This window comes from Phoca vitulina, unplaced genomic scaffold, assembly GCF_004348235.1.
Source record: "Phoca vitulina isolate PV1807 unplaced genomic scaffold, GSC_HSeal_1.0 scaffold40, whole genome shotgun sequence".
Classification (NCBI taxonomy): domain Eukaryota; kingdom Metazoa; phylum Chordata; class Mammalia; order Carnivora; family Phocidae; genus Phoca; species Phoca vitulina.
The window spans coordinates 12,093,392-12,114,687 of NW_022589743.1; the positions used below are offsets into that span (position 1 = coordinate 12,093,392).

Below are 21,296 nucleotides of genomic sequence, written 5' to 3' on the forward strand. Positions count from 1 at the left end.
GCAGAGAAGAGCTTGCGATTGGTACAATCGGAAGAAGAGCCAACCAATGACACAAAAGCTTCCACAAACAGCATAGGGACGTGACACACCTTCTTAGGTCTCCTGCTTCTCCTCCCCTTCGCTCCCGCCTTCCACTTATTCATACAAGTAGCGCCTCAGCTTTCATTGGCCAGCACGTGGTGACCTCCTAACCAATCACAAACCAGACTGTGCTCCGACACTGCCCAGAGAGCGAATCATGGGGAGACCTTTGCTATGATTGGTCCCTCTATGATAAGGTTTTAATTTTAAATCTTTCTTTATGGCGAAGGAGAGGCCTCTACCCGGACTCCATCTATACCGGGGCTCTTAGACTTGTAAGTGCAGGGAGATCTCCCTTTGTAACCTGGGCTCGCGTCTTCAGTAGCTGGGCCTTTGCTGCTTGTGTTCTTAAGATTTACGGAGGTGGGGACTTTAGCTGGACTCGGGGAGATAAACTGGGAAGAGGAGGTTTGAGGTTGGGTAAGAAGTGCTCGGCCTGGCTCCACCCTAACCATACTTGTATTTAATTAACGCTCAGCAAAATATGTTTTGGAGCAAAGCATCTGCCTTCCTTCTGCACATTCCTTTAGATCTTTGCTATTCAGTGTTGTCCGGGGACCAACAGCATCTGCATCACTTGGGCGCTTGTTAACAATGCAAATTATCGGACTCCACCCAGACCCACTGAATCAGAATATGAATTTTAACAAGATCTCCCACCCCCAGTGATTCTTATGCACGTTAAAGCTTGAGAATATATATTTCTTGACAGGCAATATTACTATGTTCCTTGATATGCTCTTAATACCGTCTGAAGTTTTGTGAGAGCGTCAATTTTAAAAGTGTGCCCTGTTTACTTGTGCCTAATACTGTGTTGGACTACGTTTTAGGGAGCTGCAAACTCTTCAGAGAAACAAGACAGGAACTAAAAAAGCATTGTTGCACTGTGTAAAACAAAAAGTACCAGAAATACCCTATGAATGTTCAAGAGTAATGAACTAGTAATGGAAATTGATTAATTGACTGAAAGCTGTTTATGGAAAAGTGTAAGAACCTACATTAAAATGTGTTTTACGAAAAGGGTAATGAAATGCAATTGTTATTTCCGTTGCTGTCACAGTTTTGGAAGTACCCCCTGACCAAAAGCACTTGTCACTGGGTGGAGTTTTAATAGAAGCAGCAGTGCCAACTGAGTAATAGAGTAATATAGAATAATATATGTATATATAAACTAGAGTATATATATATGTATAATATAGAGTAATTCTTGCCCTATTATTTATTGCATTTTCCTACTGGAAATAGTTTTGGAGCCATCCTTTAACCATATGAAGGTGTATGATTTGAAGAACTAAAAACCTCCCTCACTGAGAGAGTTTACAAAATGTAATTGTAGTAAAGCATATTCCTTAACTTAAAAAGAGATCCCTTGCTAGCTAACACTTAGCAGGAATGATTTATTTCATTCATTTATTGAATGAAAATTATTTAATGCCTGCTACACTTTTGGTCCCAGGGAAACAGAGATGAATAAAATTTATCCTAACCTTGAAAAGCCCACAGTCCAGCTGGGTGATAAATACACAAACAAAAGTTACAATGCAATACAATAAATGTTATAATAAGAGTGTGTATAAAGTGCTATAGAAGCACAAAAGAGATGACATTTTCTTTTCTTTTTTTAAGATTTTATTTATTTATGTGACAGAGACACAGCAAGAGAGGGAACACAGCAGGGGGAGTGGGAGAGGGAGAAGCAGGCTTCCCGCGGAGCGGGGAGCCCAATGAGGGGCTCGATTCCAGGACCTGGAGATCATGACCTGAGCCGAAGGCAGACGCTTAACGCCTGAGCCACCCAGGCGCCCCTGACATTTTCAATTTAGTATAAATTCCATAAGGACATAGACTATGTTGGCCTTGTTTGGAATTGTATCCCAAAAGCTACCACACCTACCAACCATGGTGCATTATCAGCATTCAACAAATATCTGTGAGAAAAAGTAACAGCATCTGGTGTTTGGCATACCTGAAGTACAAACCACTAATCACTAGAAGGGATGAGGCTGCAAAGGGCCATCAGACTAAACTGTGACAATCTTTGAAAGGTATGGTAAGGAATTTAGTTTATCCAGGGGATGAAAAGGAATCTTCAAATACCTTTTTTTTTAAGATTTTTATTTATTTATTTATTTGAGAGACAGAGTGAGGGAGAGAGCACAAGCTGGGGGAGGAGCAGAGGGAAAAGCAGACGATGAGCAGAGAGCCCGAAGCAGGACTCGATCCCAGGACCCTGGGATCATGACCTGAGCTGAAGGCAGACGCTCAACCGGCTGAGCCACCGAGGTGCCTGGAATTTTTAAATACTTTTAAGCAAGGGAATATCAGGATTTTTTTTTTTTTTTTTTTTAACTAACTATAATAACTGTGTAGAAAATGATTGGCAAGGAGAAAGACTGAAGTCAGGAGAATCATTAGAGGAATATATTCAAACAAACTCAAACTGAGGGACGTTTTCCAAAACAACTGGGCTGGAGTCTTCAAAAATATAAATAGGAAGAAAGGCAAATACATGAAAAGATTAGGGAACTGTTGTGAATTAAGGGAGACTAAAAAGACACTACAGTTAAATGCAGTGTGGAAAGGGAAAGAGAGCAGCTGTAAAGGATATTATTGAGGTGATTGGGGTAATTATGGACTGTTTCTTAGATACTATCAAGCTTATATTTCCTGACTCTTACTGTGCTTTTGTAGGAGAATGTCCATGTCCATGTTTGGAAACTCAGTAGAAGTATCTAGGTGTGAAGTATCATGATGTCTGCAACTAACTCTGCTCAGCCAAAAACTAAAAACTATTATTTGTGTATATATATGTTATATATCTATATATACGTATATCTATCATATTTTTTATTTTGAAAAATTTCAAACTTTGTGAAAATTTACAAAAATAGTATAATTGATGCTCATTATTTACCTAGATTCATCATTTGCTGTCTTTCTGTTTAGGGGTGTGTATGTGTATAATATATATAAAATCATATAAAATATAAATTTTTATATTACATACACTTATTATGTAAATTATACATATAGTGTGTAATATATATTATACACACACCTATACAGAAAGAAAGTTAACAGATAACAATTGGTGAATCTAGGTGAATAATGAGTATTTTTTTTCCAGAATTAGCATGATCTTTTTTTATTTTTTTATTATTTATTTTTTTTTTTCTTGAATTCTTTTTTCTCAAGGTTTGAAATTTTTCAAAATAAAGAGTAGGGGAAATAGACTATATAGCAAAAATAAAACATGGGAAAGATGGCAAAGGCAACTGAAATCAGGACAGAAAGGGGAGGGATAGAAAGAAGGGACAGGATGAATTAATCAGATAAATATTTCTAATTCATGTATATTAATATATGTATATAAGTGCAATATATAATACATATTATATATTTTCTATTCTATAATAGAGTATCCTAATTTCCTCACCTACCTTTTTGTGTGTGATAGTACAGATTGTTTTTAATCAGCCTTAAATTCCTTCCAAAACAAGGCAGGTAAAAAGGAAGAGTACTTTTCAATAAAAAAGTAGGAAAAATGCTTTAAGTAATCATGAGAAAAAAGGGGCGCCCAGGTGGCTCAGTCAGTTGCCTGTCGACTCTTGGATTCGACTCAGGTCCTGATCTCATGGCTGGTGGGATCCAGCCTGGAGTCGGGCTCCATGCTCAGCTGGAGTCTGCTTGGATATTCTCTCCCTCTGCCCCATCCCCATCTTGCGCTTTCTATCTCTCTCTCTCAAATAAATAAAGTGAATCTTTAAAAAAAAAAAATCGTGAAAAAAAAAGAGCTTCTATCTAGTGTTAGTAGTTGGAATCCCACCTAGTCCAGCAAAGAGAATTTGTATGTCTCCTAACTCTTCTGGAAAGGGGACAAGTATATGTGTTTTAACCTTGAGGAACACTGTTAAATATTTTCAGACAAGTATCCTCTGCAGAATATCTAATGCTTTTAATAAAGCAATGATAATAACAAACTTTAGCTTGTTGAGTTCTCTGTCTTTTTTTGAGGTAGGAATTCATTATCTTTCATTTTTGGAAGCACGGTTATTACTTTTGAATGGAACACTGATCTAGGAATTATCTCAGACTGTACCTTTTTACTCTGACAGATTTGACATATTCTCTCAATTCTCTGCATATGCCAATTAATTACTGTAGTTAATTAGAAGGTTATTAGAGTAACAATGACCCAGAGACCAGACACACACACACACACACACACACACACACGCACGCACGCACACACGCACACAGGGAGAGAGAGAAGAGAAGGGAGAAAATATGATTTAGTTCCTAGATTTTTTTTTCATTGAAAAATAATCTCCAGGGGCGCCTGGGTGGCTCAGTCGTTAAGGATCTGCCTTCGGCTCAGGTCATGATCCCGGGGTCCTGGGATCTAGCCCTGCCTCGGGCTCCCTGCTTAGCGGGAAACCTGCTTCTCCCTCTCCATTCTCCCTGTTTGTGTTCCCTCTCTCACTGTGTCTCTCTCTGTCAAATAAATAAATAAAATCTTTAAAAAAAAAAGAAAGAAAGAAAGAAAGAAAACTAATCTCCAAAATGGCATACATGAACTTGTTTAGGACTCTTTAGAAATTTGAATGCACGGGCATTGGAACAACCACCAGGAAAGGGTGAGAAGAGAAAGAGAAGGCCCAGTTTCAGAATGATGGTACTCTATTTTTCTAGCTAATAATATATACCAGAGGTTAACTGTCAAATACTACTACAGGGCTTATTATAGTTAGAAACAAACAAACGATGGCAGTCTTCTGAATCATCTCTCTATAATCCTGACTCCAAGTTGCCACGGGCAATGCTATCCATTCTTGTAATTGTTCAGGTGTTTACCTCCGTGTTTTGTTTTGTTGTTGTTTTTTTAAGATTTTATTCATTTATTTGACAGAGAGGGACACAGCCAGAGAGGGAACACAAGCATGGGGAGTGGGAGAGGGAGAAGCAGGCTTTCCGCTGAGCAGGGAGCCCGATGCAGGGCTTGATCCCAGGACCCTGGGACCATGACCTGAGCCGAAGGCAGATGCTTAATGACTGAGCCACCCAGGCGCCCCTATTTCAATGTTTCTAAATAACATGCTTACAATACTATTTCTTTTCTTTCCTTTTCTTTCTTTTTTCTTTTTTCTTTTTTCTTTTCTTTTCCCTTTTCTTTCCTTCCTTCCTTCTTTCTTTCTTTCTTTCTTTCTTTCTCTTTCTTTCTTTCTTTTCTTTCTTTCTCTCTCTCTCTTTCTTTCTCTCTCTCTTTCTTTCTCTCTCTATCTCTTTCTTTCTTTCTCTCTCTCTCTCTAAGTAGACTCCATGCCCAGTGTGGAGCCCAATGTGAGGCTTGAATTCATGACCCTGAGATCAAGACCTGAGCTAAGATCAAGAGGTGGATGTTCAACCAACTGAGCCACCCAGGCACCCCTCTTTTTTTTTTTTTTTTTAATTTAATTGAAGTAGAGCTGACACTCAAACCTACATTAGCTTCAGGTGTACAATGTAGTGATTTGACAACTCTATACATTATGTTATACTCACCATTCCTTGGGGCACCTGGCTGGCTCAGTCGGTCAAATGTGTGACTCTTGATCTTGGGGTTGTAAGTTCAACTTCAACTTGGGTGTAGAGATTTCTTAAAAAAAATAAAAATTTTGGGGCCACTGGGTGGCTCAGTCATTAAGTGTCTGCCTTCGGCTCAGGTCATGATCCCAGGGTCCTGGGATCGAGCCCCACATCGGGCTCCCTGCTCCGCGGGAAGCCTGCTTCTCCCTCTCCCACTCCCCTTGCTTGTGTTCCCTCTCTTGCTGTCTCTCTCTCTCTGTCAAATAAGTAAATAAAATCTTTAAAAAATAAATAAATAATAAAAAAATTAAAATTTGGGGGGCATCTGGGTGGCTCAGTCATTAAGCGTCTGCCTTCGGCTCCTTTGGCTCAGGTCATGATCCCAGGGTGCTAGGATCGAGCTCCACATCAGGCTCCCTGCTTGGTGGGAAGCCTGCTTCTCCCTCTCCCACTCCCCCTGCTTGTGTTACCTCTCTCACTGTATCTCTCTGTCAAATAAATAAATAAAATCTTTAAAAAAAGAAAGAAAGAGAAATATATTCACCACTCCTTTACTGCCTTTTTTTATTATGTTTCAGAAGGGATTGGACCAATAATGTGCTAATAAATGTTTAATAGATACATATGCATAATTTTATTATAAATTTACTAATAACAGGAAATAAAAAAATTTATAAACAATAATAAAATATATATAATGCTTTTTTTTAAGTAAGTTCTATACCCAACATGTGGTTTGAACTCACAACCCTGAGATCAAGTATCACATGCTCTAATGACTGAGCCAGCCAGGTGCCCCTATAATGTTCTTATAAATTTCACATACAGTTGATTCTCAGAGAATACTATTGTTGATTTTTACAGACTTCTTGTATCTGTAGCCAATCTATGGTTCCAATTTACTTTTTTTAAGATTTTATTTATTTATTTATTTTAGAGAGAGAGAGAGCAAGAGAGGGGAGGGGCAGAGGAGAAGGGAGAGAACCTCAAGCAGACTGTGTGCTGGGCGTGGAGCCCACTTGGAGCTTGATCTCACAACCCGGAGATCATGACCTGAGCCGAAATCAAAAGTTGAACACTTAACGGACTGAGCCACCCAGGTGCCCTGCTATGGTTCCAATTTATAAACAAGTATAGTCCTGATAGGAATGTCAGTTGATCTTTTCATTTACTCTATAGAATAAGATAAAGTGAACCAAAGATTTATATTGGAACTTCATTTCAATTATGTAAGCAACTTCTTTGATGAATCGAATAATCATTTTCAAATACCGGAATATTCCTCAATTATTTTATGCTTTTTACAATGTAACAACTACAGAAAAGATACACACTTTTTAAAAAGATTTTATTTACTTATTTGAGAGAAAGAGAGAGAGAGACTGTGCACACACATGAGCAGGGGGGATGGGGTAGGGAGAGGCAGACTCCCTGCTGAGCAGGAAGCTGGTCATGGGGCTCGATCCCAGGACCCTGGGATCATGACCTGAGCCGAAGGCAGATGCTTAACCAACTGAGCGAACCAGGTGCCCCCAAGATATGCTTTTAAATGTGATCTGCATTATTAACATTTTCTTTATCACTCTCTTAACAATCAACAACATAATGAATCAAGCCCTGATTTGTGGTGTTTTATAATATCCATGGTGTAAATACTCCCATCACAGCCAATTTCAAGTTTTCAACATGAAGTCACTGAATGTGGAATTGGAAAGAAATGAGCATTTTATAGCATTTTCACTATATAGATACAGTAAGGTAAACAACGGCAAGAGCATAGATAATAGTAAAATCATTAGGAAGTGATGAGTTTTGCATCATATTTATTATCATTTTATTTTTTTTTTAATTTTATTTATTTACTTGTCAGAGCATGAGTGAGAGAGAGAGAGAGAGCATGAGCAAGGGGAGCGGCAGGCAGAGGGAGAAGCAGGCTCTCCGCTGAGCAAGGAGCCCGATGTGGGACTCAATCCCAGGACCACGAGATCAGGACCCAAGCCAAAGGCAGACCCTTAACCAACTGAACCACCCAGGCTCCCCTTTATTACCATCTTAAATATAAATTATCTAATTATAAGTTTATATAATTTAATTTTAATGGTGGATGGGTTTAAAAACTAACTCACAGACTTCCTGAAAATATATCAGTTGTTGCCAGCCCCAGCACACCATTGGAGTGGAGAGAAAGGTATGGAGCCAATCTACCAAGTTTAAAGCAGAATGTCCAGCTCCTTTCTGAAGTCTGTTTTTCTAACTGAGGGATTGGTGAATATAGGGGGAAAAAAGAGGCAGGAGGCCACTTTTCTGTGTCAGTATGATGTCTAACAAAAGACATCAAAGGGAGAGAGGGAACAGAAGCGGGGAGGGTTGCATAGGGGCAGATGGAAGACATGGAAGAAGAGGTTACCATGGAAGTCTCAGATTCTGGGGATTTCACCCAGTGAACTCTGGACCTTGGGTAGAGGTTCTCAGTGACATCTCTCCATAGAGAATCGTGGGTATGGATTTGATGAGGTTTAATCTTTTTTTTCAGGCAACAGCAAGATTGCTGCTTCCTCTGAGGCTCTCCTAAACATCTTCATTCAGAGTATTTTAGTTTTGTGTTAAGTTTTTTTAAAAAAATCAATGAATCCTTTAGATATCCTTTGTAATTTAATAATCCCTGCTTAGACTTCTTTCGTTATTTCAGCAGGAAGAAGTGATATAATACAAGTGAAGTCAGCTAACTATTTTTTGGCATATCTCCCATGTCTGTAAGAACAATTAAGGAAAACTGTTAGTTTGAGACCTGGCATTAGTTCAATAAGATGCTACTGAGAACCCTTCCTCCTAGAAGGGCTGTTGATAATATGCACTGTCACCCATTGCCATTAGGGGTACCCTCTGCAAGACCAAAGCTCTTGGAACTGCAGTAAGCCACTTCGGAGTTTTCACAACCCACAGCCAGTTAAAAACGGAGGTTCTTCAGCCAGTGCAATCTGAAAGCTGAGCAAGCCTAGACCTGCATACCAAGTATTGAAAGGTTTCTGGGTGAACAAAAGTGGAATGAATGTGTATTTTAAAGGCCAATTGTTCCTATTCAAATGTGAGTTTGAAGGGAAGGAGGCCCAGCCCTTGAGACCATTTTTAGTTCTGCTACTTGAATAATGACATCTTTGTTCCTCAGGTAGCAACAACAGCAACCAGCAAAGCTCTTCTTCATATCAAACTAGCTCTGACTTAATTTTCTTCAGAAAAGGATCTAGATTAAAATCTAAATACACTAGATAGTGTTTTAAAATGCTTTAAAATAAATGTTTTGAAATATTTGGGGTAACTGCTATTACATTGTATATCACCTATTTAATCAACTTTTGCACCACAGAGTGTTAGAAAGAACACGGTCTTTGGAGATTTATTTACTGCATTACACTGGCAAATCATATAATCCTTCTATGTCTCAGTTTATTCTTAATGTAAAAATGGGAGTAAAAATCCTCTTCCTCGGGGATAAAATCTTGCAGGGTAGTGAGGATTCACTGAGAAAGTGTATGTGAAGGTGCCCAAAAGCAAATGGACATTCAATGGTTAAATTTGTTTCTTCCTCTACCAACTCCATCTATCACAGTGGGTGCTCAGTAAATGTTACTGGAAAGAAACTTCTTTTAATAACTGACCATAACCCAACTATAGCCATTTTTCTCTCTTACAAGAAATGGAAATACACTTGACTTAATGAAGAAAAGCAAGACAAGCAAAACAAAATTAGAGAGCGACGTAATGCCAAAGCCAAGTCTCTAAAGAAACTTTAAATCTGGATTTAAATTTTTCTTCACTTCAGGGGACTTCTGGGATGCTGGTAGCGATCCATTTCCTAACCAAATGGTGGTTAGAAGGGTGTGTTCACTTTGATAATTCATTGAACTGTACAGTTAAGATTTTTACATTTTCTATATGTATATATTATTCTAAAATAAAAAATGTAAAAAAAAATTTTTCTCTACAGAAATCATGCCCAAGTTCAAGCAACGAAGAAGAAAGCTAAAAGCCAAAGCAAAAAGATTATTCAAAAAAAGAGAAGCCTCTCACTTTCAGTCCAAGCTAATTACACCTCCTCCTCCGCCACCCTCACCAGAAAGGTAAGGCGTAAGTGTGGAAAAGAAAAAATACTAAAAATCTGATCCGTTAAGGACAGGGTCACCAGATTTAGCAAAGAATGCCCAATTAAATTTAAAGTTCAGATAAAAAATATTTTTTAATATTGTCCCATGCAACATTTACAGGATACTTACACTAAAATATTGTTCATCCCTCATCAGAAATTAAATTTTGACTGAGCATTCTAAACTTTATGTGGTGATCATTGTTTTAAGAGTTTAGGGGTGCCTGGGTGGCTCAGTTGGTTAAGCATCTGGCTTCAGCTCAGGTCATGATCCCAGGGTCCTCTCCTGGGCCCCCTGCTCAGCAGGAAGTCTGCTTCTCCCTCCCTCTGCCCCTCCCCCCCAAATAAATAAATAAAATATATATATTTTTAAAGATTTTATTTATTTATTTATTTATTTATTTATTTATTTATTTATTTCACAGAGAGAGACACAGCGAGAGAGGGAACACAAGCAGGGGGAGTGGGAGAGGGAGAAGCAGGCTTCCTGCTGAGCAGGGATCCAGATGCGGGGCTTGATCCCAGCACCCTGGGGTCATGACCTGAGCCAAGGCAGACGCTTAACGACTGAGCCACCCAGGCGCCCCTATTATTTTATTTTTTAAAGATTTATTTATTTGAGGGGCGCCTGGGTGGCTCAGTCGGTTAAGCAGCTCCCTTCGGCTCAGGTCATGATCCCAGATCCTGGGATCGAGCCCCGCATCGGGCTCCCTGCTCGGCGGGAAGCCTGCTTCTCCCTCTCCCACTCCCCCTGCTTGTGTTCCCTCTCTCACTGTGTCTCTGTCAAATAAATAAACAAAATCTTTAAGAAATAATAATAAAAAAAGATTTATTTGAGAGAGAGAGAGCAAGTGAGGGGAGGGGCAGAGGGTGAGAGAGAATCCCAAGCAAGACTCCCACTGAGTGCAGAGCCAGATATGGGGCTCGTCTGCCTTTGGCTCAGGTCATGATCCCAGGGACCTAGGACTGAGCCCCACATCGGGCTCCCTGCTCAGTGGGGAGTCTGCTTCTCCCTCTTCTTCCGCTGCTCCCCCTGCTTATGCTCTTTCTCTCTGTGTCAAATAAATAAATAAAATCTTTAAAAAAAAATACTTTAATAAATAAATAAATAGAGCTGTTAATCCAACTCAGGAGTTTTTTATTGGTTTGGTTTTGTTTTTCCTACAGAGTGGTTATTCCTTCAGCAGATATATCCCTTAGCAGAAGCCGGCTAAGACCACCCTGGAACTTCAGATTTCCCAATATCAAAGATACTGTAAAACTTTGGACAAATAGAGTGTGGTCTATATATAGTTGGTGCCAGAACTGCATGGCCCAGGTATGGGTTTGACATACCCGTTTTCAGCAATATGGTTTTTCTGCATACTTGGTATGTGTGTTCGCATGTGTGTGTGCTCAGGTCAGCACAACACTAAAGCTAAGCTCAGGTAAGATGAAATTATGGGGTCATATAGGCCTTTGCTTCTGTAAAACATACATCAAACCGCTTTTTTCTCTCTTTTTTCTTGTCCTGATCATGTTACTTATAGATTTCAGGCTTGTTTAATTTTGAATTTCAGAGTTTAGAAGTATTGAAAGACACCGTCTTTCCATCCCGTTTCTGCCATCGAGAACTTCACAGTCTAAAACAACGGTTTTGCATTTTGGAAAGTGAATTATGCAAGCTCCAGGAAACACTGAAGGTTGGTATTGTTAAATAAAAAGAAATCCGGAATCAGAGAGGGAGGGCAGGGGTCATCCCCCATAGGAATACCAGCATGCTGCTTTTACCAGAAGGAGGAATGGCTACAGGCAGGTGCTAGTCTTGGGCCTGTTTGCCCACAGATCTATTCCTTAGGCTTCAAGGCTCTGCTCTGCACTGCACTGGGGTTAACCCATGCAGACTGTGTGTCCCAAGCTCCGTGTCACCTGGTTCTGGTTGTGCTTGGCTAATGGGAGACACTGATGAGAGACTGGTGGCCGTATGGAGGGAGTGTGTTTTTCCCCTTTGTTCTCTCCATTGGGCAATTTCTCCAGTGATGATTATTGTTATCTCCCTCACTCCAGCTCCCTCCAGGTAAGTCTACCATGTTTCTTGATTGTCTGGGTTAACCCACCTCTAGAGATCTGGTTATACTGCTCTTCCCTGTTCCCCTCCAGCCTCAGGGTATTCATGGCTTTTTGCTGTTGCTAATCTCTGGGCTGCCTCAATGTTCCCTGTGTGTTTTCAGCTCTTTCACCATCAGTGTAACCAACTCTCCCACATTACCTTCGCCCTCTTTTTTTTTTTTTTTTTAAGATTTTATTTATTTATTTGAAAGAGAGAGACAGTGAGAGAGGGAACAGAAGCAGGGGGAGTGGGAGAGGGAGAAGCAGGCTTCCCACGGAGCAGGGAGCCCGATGTGGGGCTTGATCCCAGGACCCCAGGATCATGACCTGAGCCGAAAGGCAGACGCCTAATGACTGAGCCACCCAGGCGCCCCTACCTTCACCCTCTTTTAAATACTCAGGATGATTTCTATTTTCTTGACTGATAGAGGCAGAAAAAGCCATAAATATCCATTGTCTCCAAACTCCCCTAAGCAAGGCCTCTATTCTCAATGCCTAAAACTCAAAAAATAAACATTGCACTTGTTGGTTTGCAGTGAAGCTTCTGGGATTACACCCTTGTCCCAGAATATGTACCTCAAGATGAATCAGACAGGAAGAGAGGCAAATCACCTCACTCATCTAGGCCTGAGTTTCCTCTTCTAAAAATGAGGATGATATCATCTTTGGTGGGCTGAATCGGTGGCCTCCAAAAGATATGTCCAAGTCCTAATCCCTGAAACCTATAAATATGACCTTATTTGGGGAAAGGGTCTTTGCCCATGTAATTAAGTTAAGGATTTTTTATCTTAAGTAATCTCTACACCCAGCATGGGGCTTGAATTCATGACCGCGAGATCAAGAGTTGCCAGGTGCCCCTTAAGTTAAGGATTTTGAAATGAGGAGATCATACTCTATTATCTGAGTGGACCCTAAATCCAATGACAAATGTCCTTATAAGAGAGAGAGCAGAGCACACACAGAGGAGAGGAGGAGCAGTGGGAGCACAAGCAGAGATTGGAGTGATGTAGTCTCAAGCTCAGGAATGACCACAGCTACCAAAAACAGGAAGAGGCAGGGAACAGATTCTTCCCTAGGGCCTTGGGAGGTAGCACAGCCCTGCTGTCATCTTGATTTTAGACTTCTAGCCTCCAGCACTGTGAAAAAATGAATTTCAATTGTTTTAAGCCACCAAATTTGTGATAATTTGATAAAGAAGCCATAGGAAACTAATACACCATCTTATTCCGCAGGGTTATTTTTCATTTCCCAGGGCTGCCATAACAAAGTGGCATGGACTGGGTGGCTTACATAGCAGAAATTTATTTTCCCACAGTTCTAGAGGCTAAAAGTCTGAGATCCAGGTGTTGGCAGAGTTAGTTTCTTCTTAGGCCTCTCTCCTTCGGCTTGCCTTCTCACTGTGTCCTCAGATGGTCTTGTCTCTACACACACATCCCTGATGTTTCTCCTGTATGTTCAAATTTCTCCTTTTTATAAGGACACCAGTCAAATTGGATGACAGCCCACTCTAACGGCCTCGTTCTAACTTAATCACCTCTTTAAAGGCCCTATCTCCAAAGGCATCCTGAGGGACTAGGGTTAGGGCTTCAACATATGAATTTGGGGAGGGAGGGGCGGGGACTCTCTTTCCCCAGACCTTATCTCCCTTGAGACCTGATAAATTGCAATTCATCCTTGAGATTATGGCTAAATATCTCTCTCCAGGTTTCTCACTATTCATGCTCACAGCACACTTCATTGTTTGCACCGAAGCATTATTTTGTCTTGTTCTGGGTGTGTGTGTGTTTAATGTCTGCCTTCCTTACCAGACTGTCAGCTCCATGACGTCACAGACAGGGTGCACACCGTACCCACAGTGCCTGGCATATTGCACACACACATACGCGAGTGGACGAATGAGTGAGCGAATGGGCTTGCGATAAATGAGAAAATATTAAAAAACACGTAGTATACTGAGAAAGCATTCAATACATGGTAGCTATTATCCCGATGACTCTGAGCCACAAGAACCAAATTAATCTGCTATTCGTTTGCTAAATGTAATGTTTTCTTACAGACTGTCTTGGAAAAATCTTCCTGCCCAAGCTGTGGTCAAACATTTACAAATGTGCCCGCCTGTGTGCTAACCACCCCTGGAGAATCTCGGGCTGTACTTCCTCCCACTCTGCCACAGCCAGCCAGCCACCTTCCACCTGTGCCTCCGCCACCACCCCCCCCACCTCCTCCTCTGCCTCCGCCACCACCGCCTACAGCACCTGTGCTGCTCAGAAGATCTGATGGCACTAAAGCACTTCAGGTAGGAAACAACCTCGTAATGATGTGTTTTGGCCAGTGTCAAATGTAGGAGTAAAGCAAGGTGGCCTTTTGAGATGACGCTAAGGGCTTTGAGAGGAAAGCTGCATTTTTTTTTTTTCTGATTCCATATCCTAATTATGTCAGTGATTATGTTTTTAAAAACTCAGTCCTGTAGGAACTGGATTTAGAAAGAAAAGTGATTTTTTTTTTCAAGGATAAATGAATGAAAGCCAGTAGATCAGAATATTCCTAATGGCTTCTCAGAATATCTTTTTACCAAAAGAAAAACCTCCCTGGGAAACCAAATTAAGAACAGAAGGTGGCTTAATGAGTAAAGTCAGAATAAAAAGAGTTGGTGGATCCTAAAGTATAATGTCATTAGGCTGAAGGACCAGTCTCCATTAATTACTTATCCACCAAGGGAATATTTGTGAATCACTAAGATCAGCATGACCCTGTTTAAAAATCTGCTGAATTTTCACTCCAGATACATCTGGTTTAAAATGGCTGGGTTAGGGGTGCCTGGGTGGCTCAGTCGTTAAGCGTCTGCCTTCGGCTCAGGTCATGATCCCAGGGTCCAGGGATCGAGCCCCACATTGGGCTCCCTGCTCGGTAGGAAGCCTGCTTCTCCCTCTCCCACTCCCCCTGCTTGTGCTCCCTCTCTCGCTGTGTCTCTCTCTGTCAAATAAATAAATAAATAAATAAATAAAATCTTTTTTAAATAAATAGATAGATAGATAGATAAAATGGCTGGGTTAGGGGTGCCTGGGTGGCTCAGTCGTTAAGCGTCTGCCTTTGGCTCAGGTCATGATCCCAGGGTCCTGGGATCGAGCCCCGCATCGGGCTCCCTGCTCGGCAGGAAGCCTGCTTCTCTCTCTCCCACTCCCCCTGCTTGTGCTCCCTCTCTCACTGTCTTTCTCTCTGTCAAATAAATAAATTAAATCTTTAAAAAATAAATAAATAAATTGGCTGGGTTAAATCCAGAGCCTATTATTATGTTTGCCATAATGCATATCCCTCTGACTGTACATTCTTGTTCTCCGGGAACTGAGTCAACTTTTTAGGTAATTCAAGCAAAACTTCACCTTGATATGAGGAACTCCTTCAACTCCTGTCTTATTATCATGACTCCTGAGGAAGATGCATAGTTGCAGGGAACTGGCCCATCTCTTATTTATTGTCAAAGCCTTACCTTTTGATGAATACAATAGCAGTAGCATCCATGGGTACTAAAAACAGGATCATTCTTGTTTGAATGAAAAGAATTTGATAGGCTCCTAGGGCAAATAAGAGTTAGTTTTTAAATGAGTTTTAAAAACTAGATTGGGGGCACCTGGGTGGCTCAGTCGTTAAGCATCTGCCTTCAGCTCAGGTCATGATCCCAGGGTCCTGGGATCGAGCCCTGCATCAGGCTCTCTGCTCAGCGGGAAGCCTGCTTCTCCCTCTCCCACGCCCCCTGCTTGTGTTCCCTCACTCACTGTGTCTCTTTCTGTCCAATAAATAAATAAAATCTTTAAAATAAAATAAAATAAAATAAAACTAGATTTGGATTTGCATTTGACTAGATATCCTGGTTACAATTGGAATTCTAACCTCTCCATGTATTTTAAGGCTGGACCATTAAAAAAAGAGGGACCCATGCAGATAACAGTTGAAGATCTACTGACTGTGAAATTAAAGAAGACACAGTGTTTTGATGAAAGGAAGGAGGTAAGATGTCACTGACCATACACATGATCTTTCAGCTTTTAACCTGGTTGTCCCTTTCTGGAAAATAAACATAAGTCTCATGTACAGAAGCCATTCTGAGGTAAGTATTTGATGTTTTATTTGAGTAGTTTTGGATCTCCTCAACAAAATGTGTAGATCCCAAAATTATTTAATTAGGCAGTTTTATCTACCAACCATTAGTCTAAAGAAGTAGAGACATACTTTGAAGCTTTGAAATAAAAATTGAGTAGTGGATATTATCTTACACATACTCAGCATTCAAGTCTTCATTGTTGCAGCATGTTTACATTTTGAATGATATTTTTAAGTGTGTTTTTGATACTGTCTCATTTTGTGATTAAAGCTTGTACCATCACCAAAGGCACAGAATCCACTAGTTACTGTCTCTGACCTGCAGCGTGTCACCCTGAAGCCCAACTCCAAAGTGCTATCAACTCGAGTTACAAATGTCTTGATGTAAGGAACCACACTGTGTTATGCTCTATTGTTACTTAAAAGAATGATTTTTTTGCTTATCTCTAACTTTAAAGGTTATATATGCTCATTGTAGAAAACTGGAAATCCACAGAAAAGTTTAAAGAAGAAAATGGGGGCCCCTGGGTGGTTCAGTCAGTTAAGCATCTGCCTTCAGCTCAGGTCATGATCTCAGAGGGGAGTCTGCTTGTCCCTCTGCCCCTCCCCCTGCTTGTCTCTCTCTCTCTCTCTCTCTCTCTCTCAAATAAATAAATAAAATCTTTAAAAAAATTTTAAAAAAAGAAAAAATCATTCAAATAACTGTATGATTGAAGATAGCTATTATTAACATACTGTTGTTTATCATTCTAGTCTTTGTGTAGGTATCTACTCTATTATTTCCATTTCATGATGCTGTTTATTATACGATACACCATTGATTTAATAGTGGATTTGGGGGCAGGGTTGGCTCAGGGGCGCCCGGCTGGCTTAGTCAGTGGAGCATGTGACTCTCGAATCTCCGGTTGTGAGCTCGAGCCCCAAGCTGGGCACAGAGATTACTTAAAAAATAAAATAAAATAAAATAAAATAAAATAAAATAAAATAAAAATAAATGGATTTGGGAGGAAAAGAAATAATATCAAGAATTTTTTTAGGGGGGCGCCTGGGTGGCTCAGTTGGTTAAGCGACTGCCTTCGGCTCAGGTCATGATCCTGGAGTCCCAGGATCGAGTCCCGCATCGGGCTCCCTGCTCGGCAGGGAGTCTGCTTCTCCCTCTGACCCTCCTCCCTCTCATGCTCTCTGTCTCTCATTCTCTCTCTCTCAAATAAATAAATAAAATCTTTAAAAAAAAAAAAAAAAAAGAATTTTTTTAGGGGCACCTGGCTGGCTTAGTCAGAAGATCTTTGGGTCATGAGTTTGAGTCCCATGTTGGGGATAGAGATTACTTAAAAAAGGAAGAAAAAAAAAAGAATTTTTAAAGCAGCCCAATTTCAGAAATAATAAAATATGAAAACTAGTATGTCTTGGAATTGGTGAAATCATGTGTGTGTGCACACATGCGTACGTGTTTGTGTACCTGTGTGTAATCATACCGTACATACAGTTAAGGCTTTTCCCGTTTAATGTGTCAAGAACTTTCCCCCATCTTATTAAAAATCACTTTAAAGCATCATTTTGACTTTTTCTGTATATACAGTACATTATATGCAAATTTCATAGATAAACTCCTGTTTTGAGACATTTACGTTGTTTATGATTTTTTTATTTCTAACTCTTCAGTGAACATCCTTGTCCACCATCTGTGTGCATAGCTGAGTCTTTCTCTAAGATGGATTCTTATATGTATAATTACTGAGTCAAGATGTATTACTTATTACTTATTAGGACAATTATGTCACCTTATGCTCTTATCAGCATCTATAGCTATTTTTGTTTTTAAGTAGGCGCCGCGCCCAATGAGGGGCTTGAACTCACGACCCCGAGATCAGGAGTCACACGCTGTACTGACTGAGCCAGCCAGGCGCCCCTCTGCTGCTATTTTTTAATGTAACAAATAGAACTACTTTCTAGGACATTGCCTATAGAAATGGCTGCTTTGCTTTGGGAAAGATGATAAAGTCTGGCAAGCTCTAACTTTTATATCTTTATTTCATCAGTACCCCTGGTAAAAGCCAAATAGATCTGCGGAAACTACTTAGAAAAGTTGATGTAGAGAGGTAATACACTCTCTTATCTTTATGCTTTCTAAATCCATTTGAAAAGTTAGCATAAAACACAGCTTCTAATATTGTCAGTACCTTTGCAGGAGCCCAGGTGGAACCCCACTTACCAATAAAGAAAATATGGAAACAGGAACTGGGCTGACTCCAGTAATGACCCGGGCCTTGAGGAGAAAGTTTCAGGTAAGCCTTTAGAGGAAAAAAAAAAAAAGTTTCCTTTTCTTCAAAATCATTTATTTAGAATCATATAATCCAAAGGATCTTTCTTATAATAATTTTTAAATGGCACCTTATGCTTTACAAAACACTTTCATATTTAGGCTTTATAAAATTCTGTGACATAGCTAACATTATTATCTCTACTTTAACCATGAATGTCTGGTTTTGTTAATTCCTTTAGATAAGTATTTATTAAGCACTTCCCATATGCCAGGCACTCTCCTAGAGTACTAGGGATACGGTGGTAAGCAAAAACAGACCTGGATTTACTGTGTTGGAGCTTTTAGCCTAGTGGGGAAATAGACATTAGTCAAATAATCACATATTTGTATAATTCTACACTGAGATAAGTACTATAAAGGAAAGGAACAGAGTTCTGTGGGAACCCATAGAGGAACTTTATCTAGCCTGGGTGATCTAGGAAGGATTCCCTTAGGAAGTGATGAAGTGAGACTTGAAGGATGAATAGGTGTTAACTGGGAAGGGTACCTATGGGATAAGGTGGTGTGCCCACCATGGATGTCTGGGAAGAAAGAGCTCCAGGCAAAAAGAACAGTATATGCAAGGGTCTTATGGTGGAGGGATCATGGCCTAACTGAGAAACTGAAAAGGGGCCAAAGCAGCTGTAACAGAGAGAGCAAGTCTGACAGTGGTGAAAGACAGGGATGGAGATATAGATAGGGAGCAGATCGTGCAGTTGATAGGAAAAGGTCTCGGCAGCTTTCTTCTTTGTCACCTACACGTATGACCCATACACCAAAATGTAGTATATCAGTGGGGCCTGATGTGATTTCTTCCAAACCCTTTTGTCTGTCATCTCCCTGTTCACTTCTGTCACTGGATCTGTGGGGAGTAGCCACCCTTCTGCCACTCCTACTAGAGTGCTGGGACACAGGGCTGCTGGCCCCTTTGGCTATGAAACTTGTATTTCCATCTCCCTCTGGAGATAGAGACACACCACGGACTTCTCTGCTGACACTTTGCACACATATTGAGCAACAACATAAAAAATCCTAGAAAAGATATCTGCCATATGAGGTATTCACCAAAATCCACTTAGTAGGAGGAAGTTTTTTAAAAACTGTTGTTCAACATAAAATGACCCTCCCCCTTCCCCACCCCTGTCCTTAGGCTTCCTTTTTCCTTTAAGTCTGAAGCAACTGTATTAGTTAGGTTTTGCATTTGGTAACAAAATTTGCTTTTGCATTAGGTAACAAAAATCTGACCATTGTGGCTTGACCAAGTAGGGGCTTATTTTTCTTACCTGCATATTCCTTTGGGAAGTAGGCAGCCCATAACTGGGACAGCAGCTTCACATGTCATCCCTGCTCTTCCATCCTTAATGTGTGGCTTTTATCCTCATGGTAAAGAATGCCTACACCTCCTGAAGCCCAGTGTCCACATTCTAGGCAAGATAAGGAGAAAGGCAAAGGACAAAAGGGTATGCTAGCTAAGTTATCCCTCTTCTCTTTAAACAGGTGCTATCCACCTTCTAATTATATCAGAAAAACTGGGAAAAGGGGTTTTTAGAGTCTGGCTGTATTGCTGCCCTGCACAAAATCTGGATTCTGTTAGTGAGCAAGGAGATCTGTGTTGGCCACAGGAACATAATTCATATTATAATTGGGACCCTTTTTTTTTTCATAGATGGCTCACCCTAGAAGCCCAGCTCAAACTCTACCGCTTTCTACAAGCAGCTTTGATGAACAAAACTGATGCCAACTCTGCCTGACACCACATGATGATCCATAAAATACACAGATAAAATCACCCCGACCCTTTTTTTTTAATGTAGTAGGGTGTGTATAAATAATTATACTAATATATAATTCCATTTGAAGAATTAAAGTATGTACAGAGCCCCCATACATACTGTGGTATAAAGTGGGTATTTGGGTATTTTTTTAGTTTGCATGATCAATAAGAGAACAGATGGGAAAATGCATTCCCCAAAGTGATGTTTATTCTGGAATTACCCAATTTAGGTTGGAGAGGTTGTTCAAATTTAACTAGATAACAAATTTATACTCAGTAGGTGCAGTTTTGACATTAATAACCTGATTCCTTAAAAAATAAAATGAAATAACCCGATTCCCATTCTCCTTGAGTATTCTCAGGTAATTAAAAAGAAAAGTATTTCAGCCTGTAAAGCTAATGCATTCACTAAGTGCTACAGACTCGATCAGTAAAAAAGATCCTCTAGATTTGATTTCTGTTTACTGTAAACAGTTAAGAGGTAAGACCGTCCTCCATCCCAACCCAATTATTTTCCAAATGGATTTGAAGTAAAATGTCCAATATAACTTAAAAATTAGAATGTACCATTTCTAGTGGTTAGAAATGATATTTAGGTAGTCATATCTGGTTCACTGAAGTCTAAGATATTCCTTTCTTTGATATTTTCTGTCCACATTCATGCAGCTTATTTTAAGTTTTATGAGGATCTCAACATGAACCTTGTATTTTCCACAGTGGCCTGCCAAGGATTATCTGAAGTCCATAGCAGATTCTCTGTGAGACCTAATTCCTGTCCTCAATAGCCTATAGCTTCAGTAACAGTAATAATGCACACCTCACTGGATTTTTGTTCTTTCCTGCCCGTCCAGGGTTGCCAGATTTAGCAATTATAAATATATGACAGCTAAATTTGAATTTCAGATAAAAAACAAATAACTTTTAAATATAAATATGTCCTGTTAAACAATGGGTAGGTTTTTTAGTTTTAGTATGTCCCAAATATTGCATGGGAGCTATATATTTATACTAAAAAATTTATTCATTGTTTATCTGAAATTCAAATTTAATGGGGCATTCTTTATTGTATCTGGTCACTCTATTGGTCAGTCCCCTACAAAGTTGCCAAGTATTTCTGGGAGCCCCCAGCTTGTCAGACATGTCTACTTAGCGGTGGACACAATTATAGCTCCAGGCAGGATCCCCATTATTAATGTCTTAAGTATCACAGAGGAAGAGGAAGTCTCATTAGGGTGAATTCCTGTGAC

The 21,296-nt window shown here is 40.1% G+C and overlaps 1 protein-coding gene across 1 annotated transcript; it reads left to right on the forward strand.

The window, feature by feature from the left end:
* The first annotated feature begins 308 nt into the window (after nucleotides 1-308).
* Nucleotides 309-20,879, forward strand: PRR11 (proline rich 11). The gene is made up of 10 exons (XM_032429163.1): nucleotides 309-356; nucleotides 9,632-9,764; nucleotides 10,955-11,105; nucleotides 11,347-11,469; nucleotides 13,932-14,171; nucleotides 15,782-15,880; nucleotides 16,245-16,357; nucleotides 18,013-18,072; nucleotides 18,162-18,258; nucleotides 19,942-20,879. Exons 2-10 carry the CDS (start codon nucleotides 9,637-9,639, stop codon nucleotides 20,008-20,010), a joined length of 1,080 nt encoding a protein of 359 aa, XP_032285054.1. The 5' UTR covers nucleotides 309-356; nucleotides 9,632-9,636; the 3' UTR covers nucleotides 20,011-20,879.
* Nucleotides 20,880-21,296: the final 417 nt, after the last annotated feature.

What these genes read in the sequence shown, in the direction of transcription:
- PRR11 (XM_032429163.1), top strand. Translation starts at nt 9,637, where the DNA reads ATGCCCAAGTTCAAGCAACGAAGAAGAAAGCTAAAAGCCAAAGCAAAA. An exon ending in GCCAGAACTGCATGGCCCAG is followed by an intron (nt 11,106 to 11,346) that starts GTATGGGTTTGA and finishes TTTGAATTTCAG; the next exon opens with AGTTTAGAAGTATTGAAAGA. An exon ending in ATGGCACTAAAGCACTTCAG is followed by an intron (nt 14,172 to 15,781) that starts GTAGGAAACAAC and finishes ATGTATTTTAAG; the next exon opens with GCTGGACCATTAAAAAAAGA.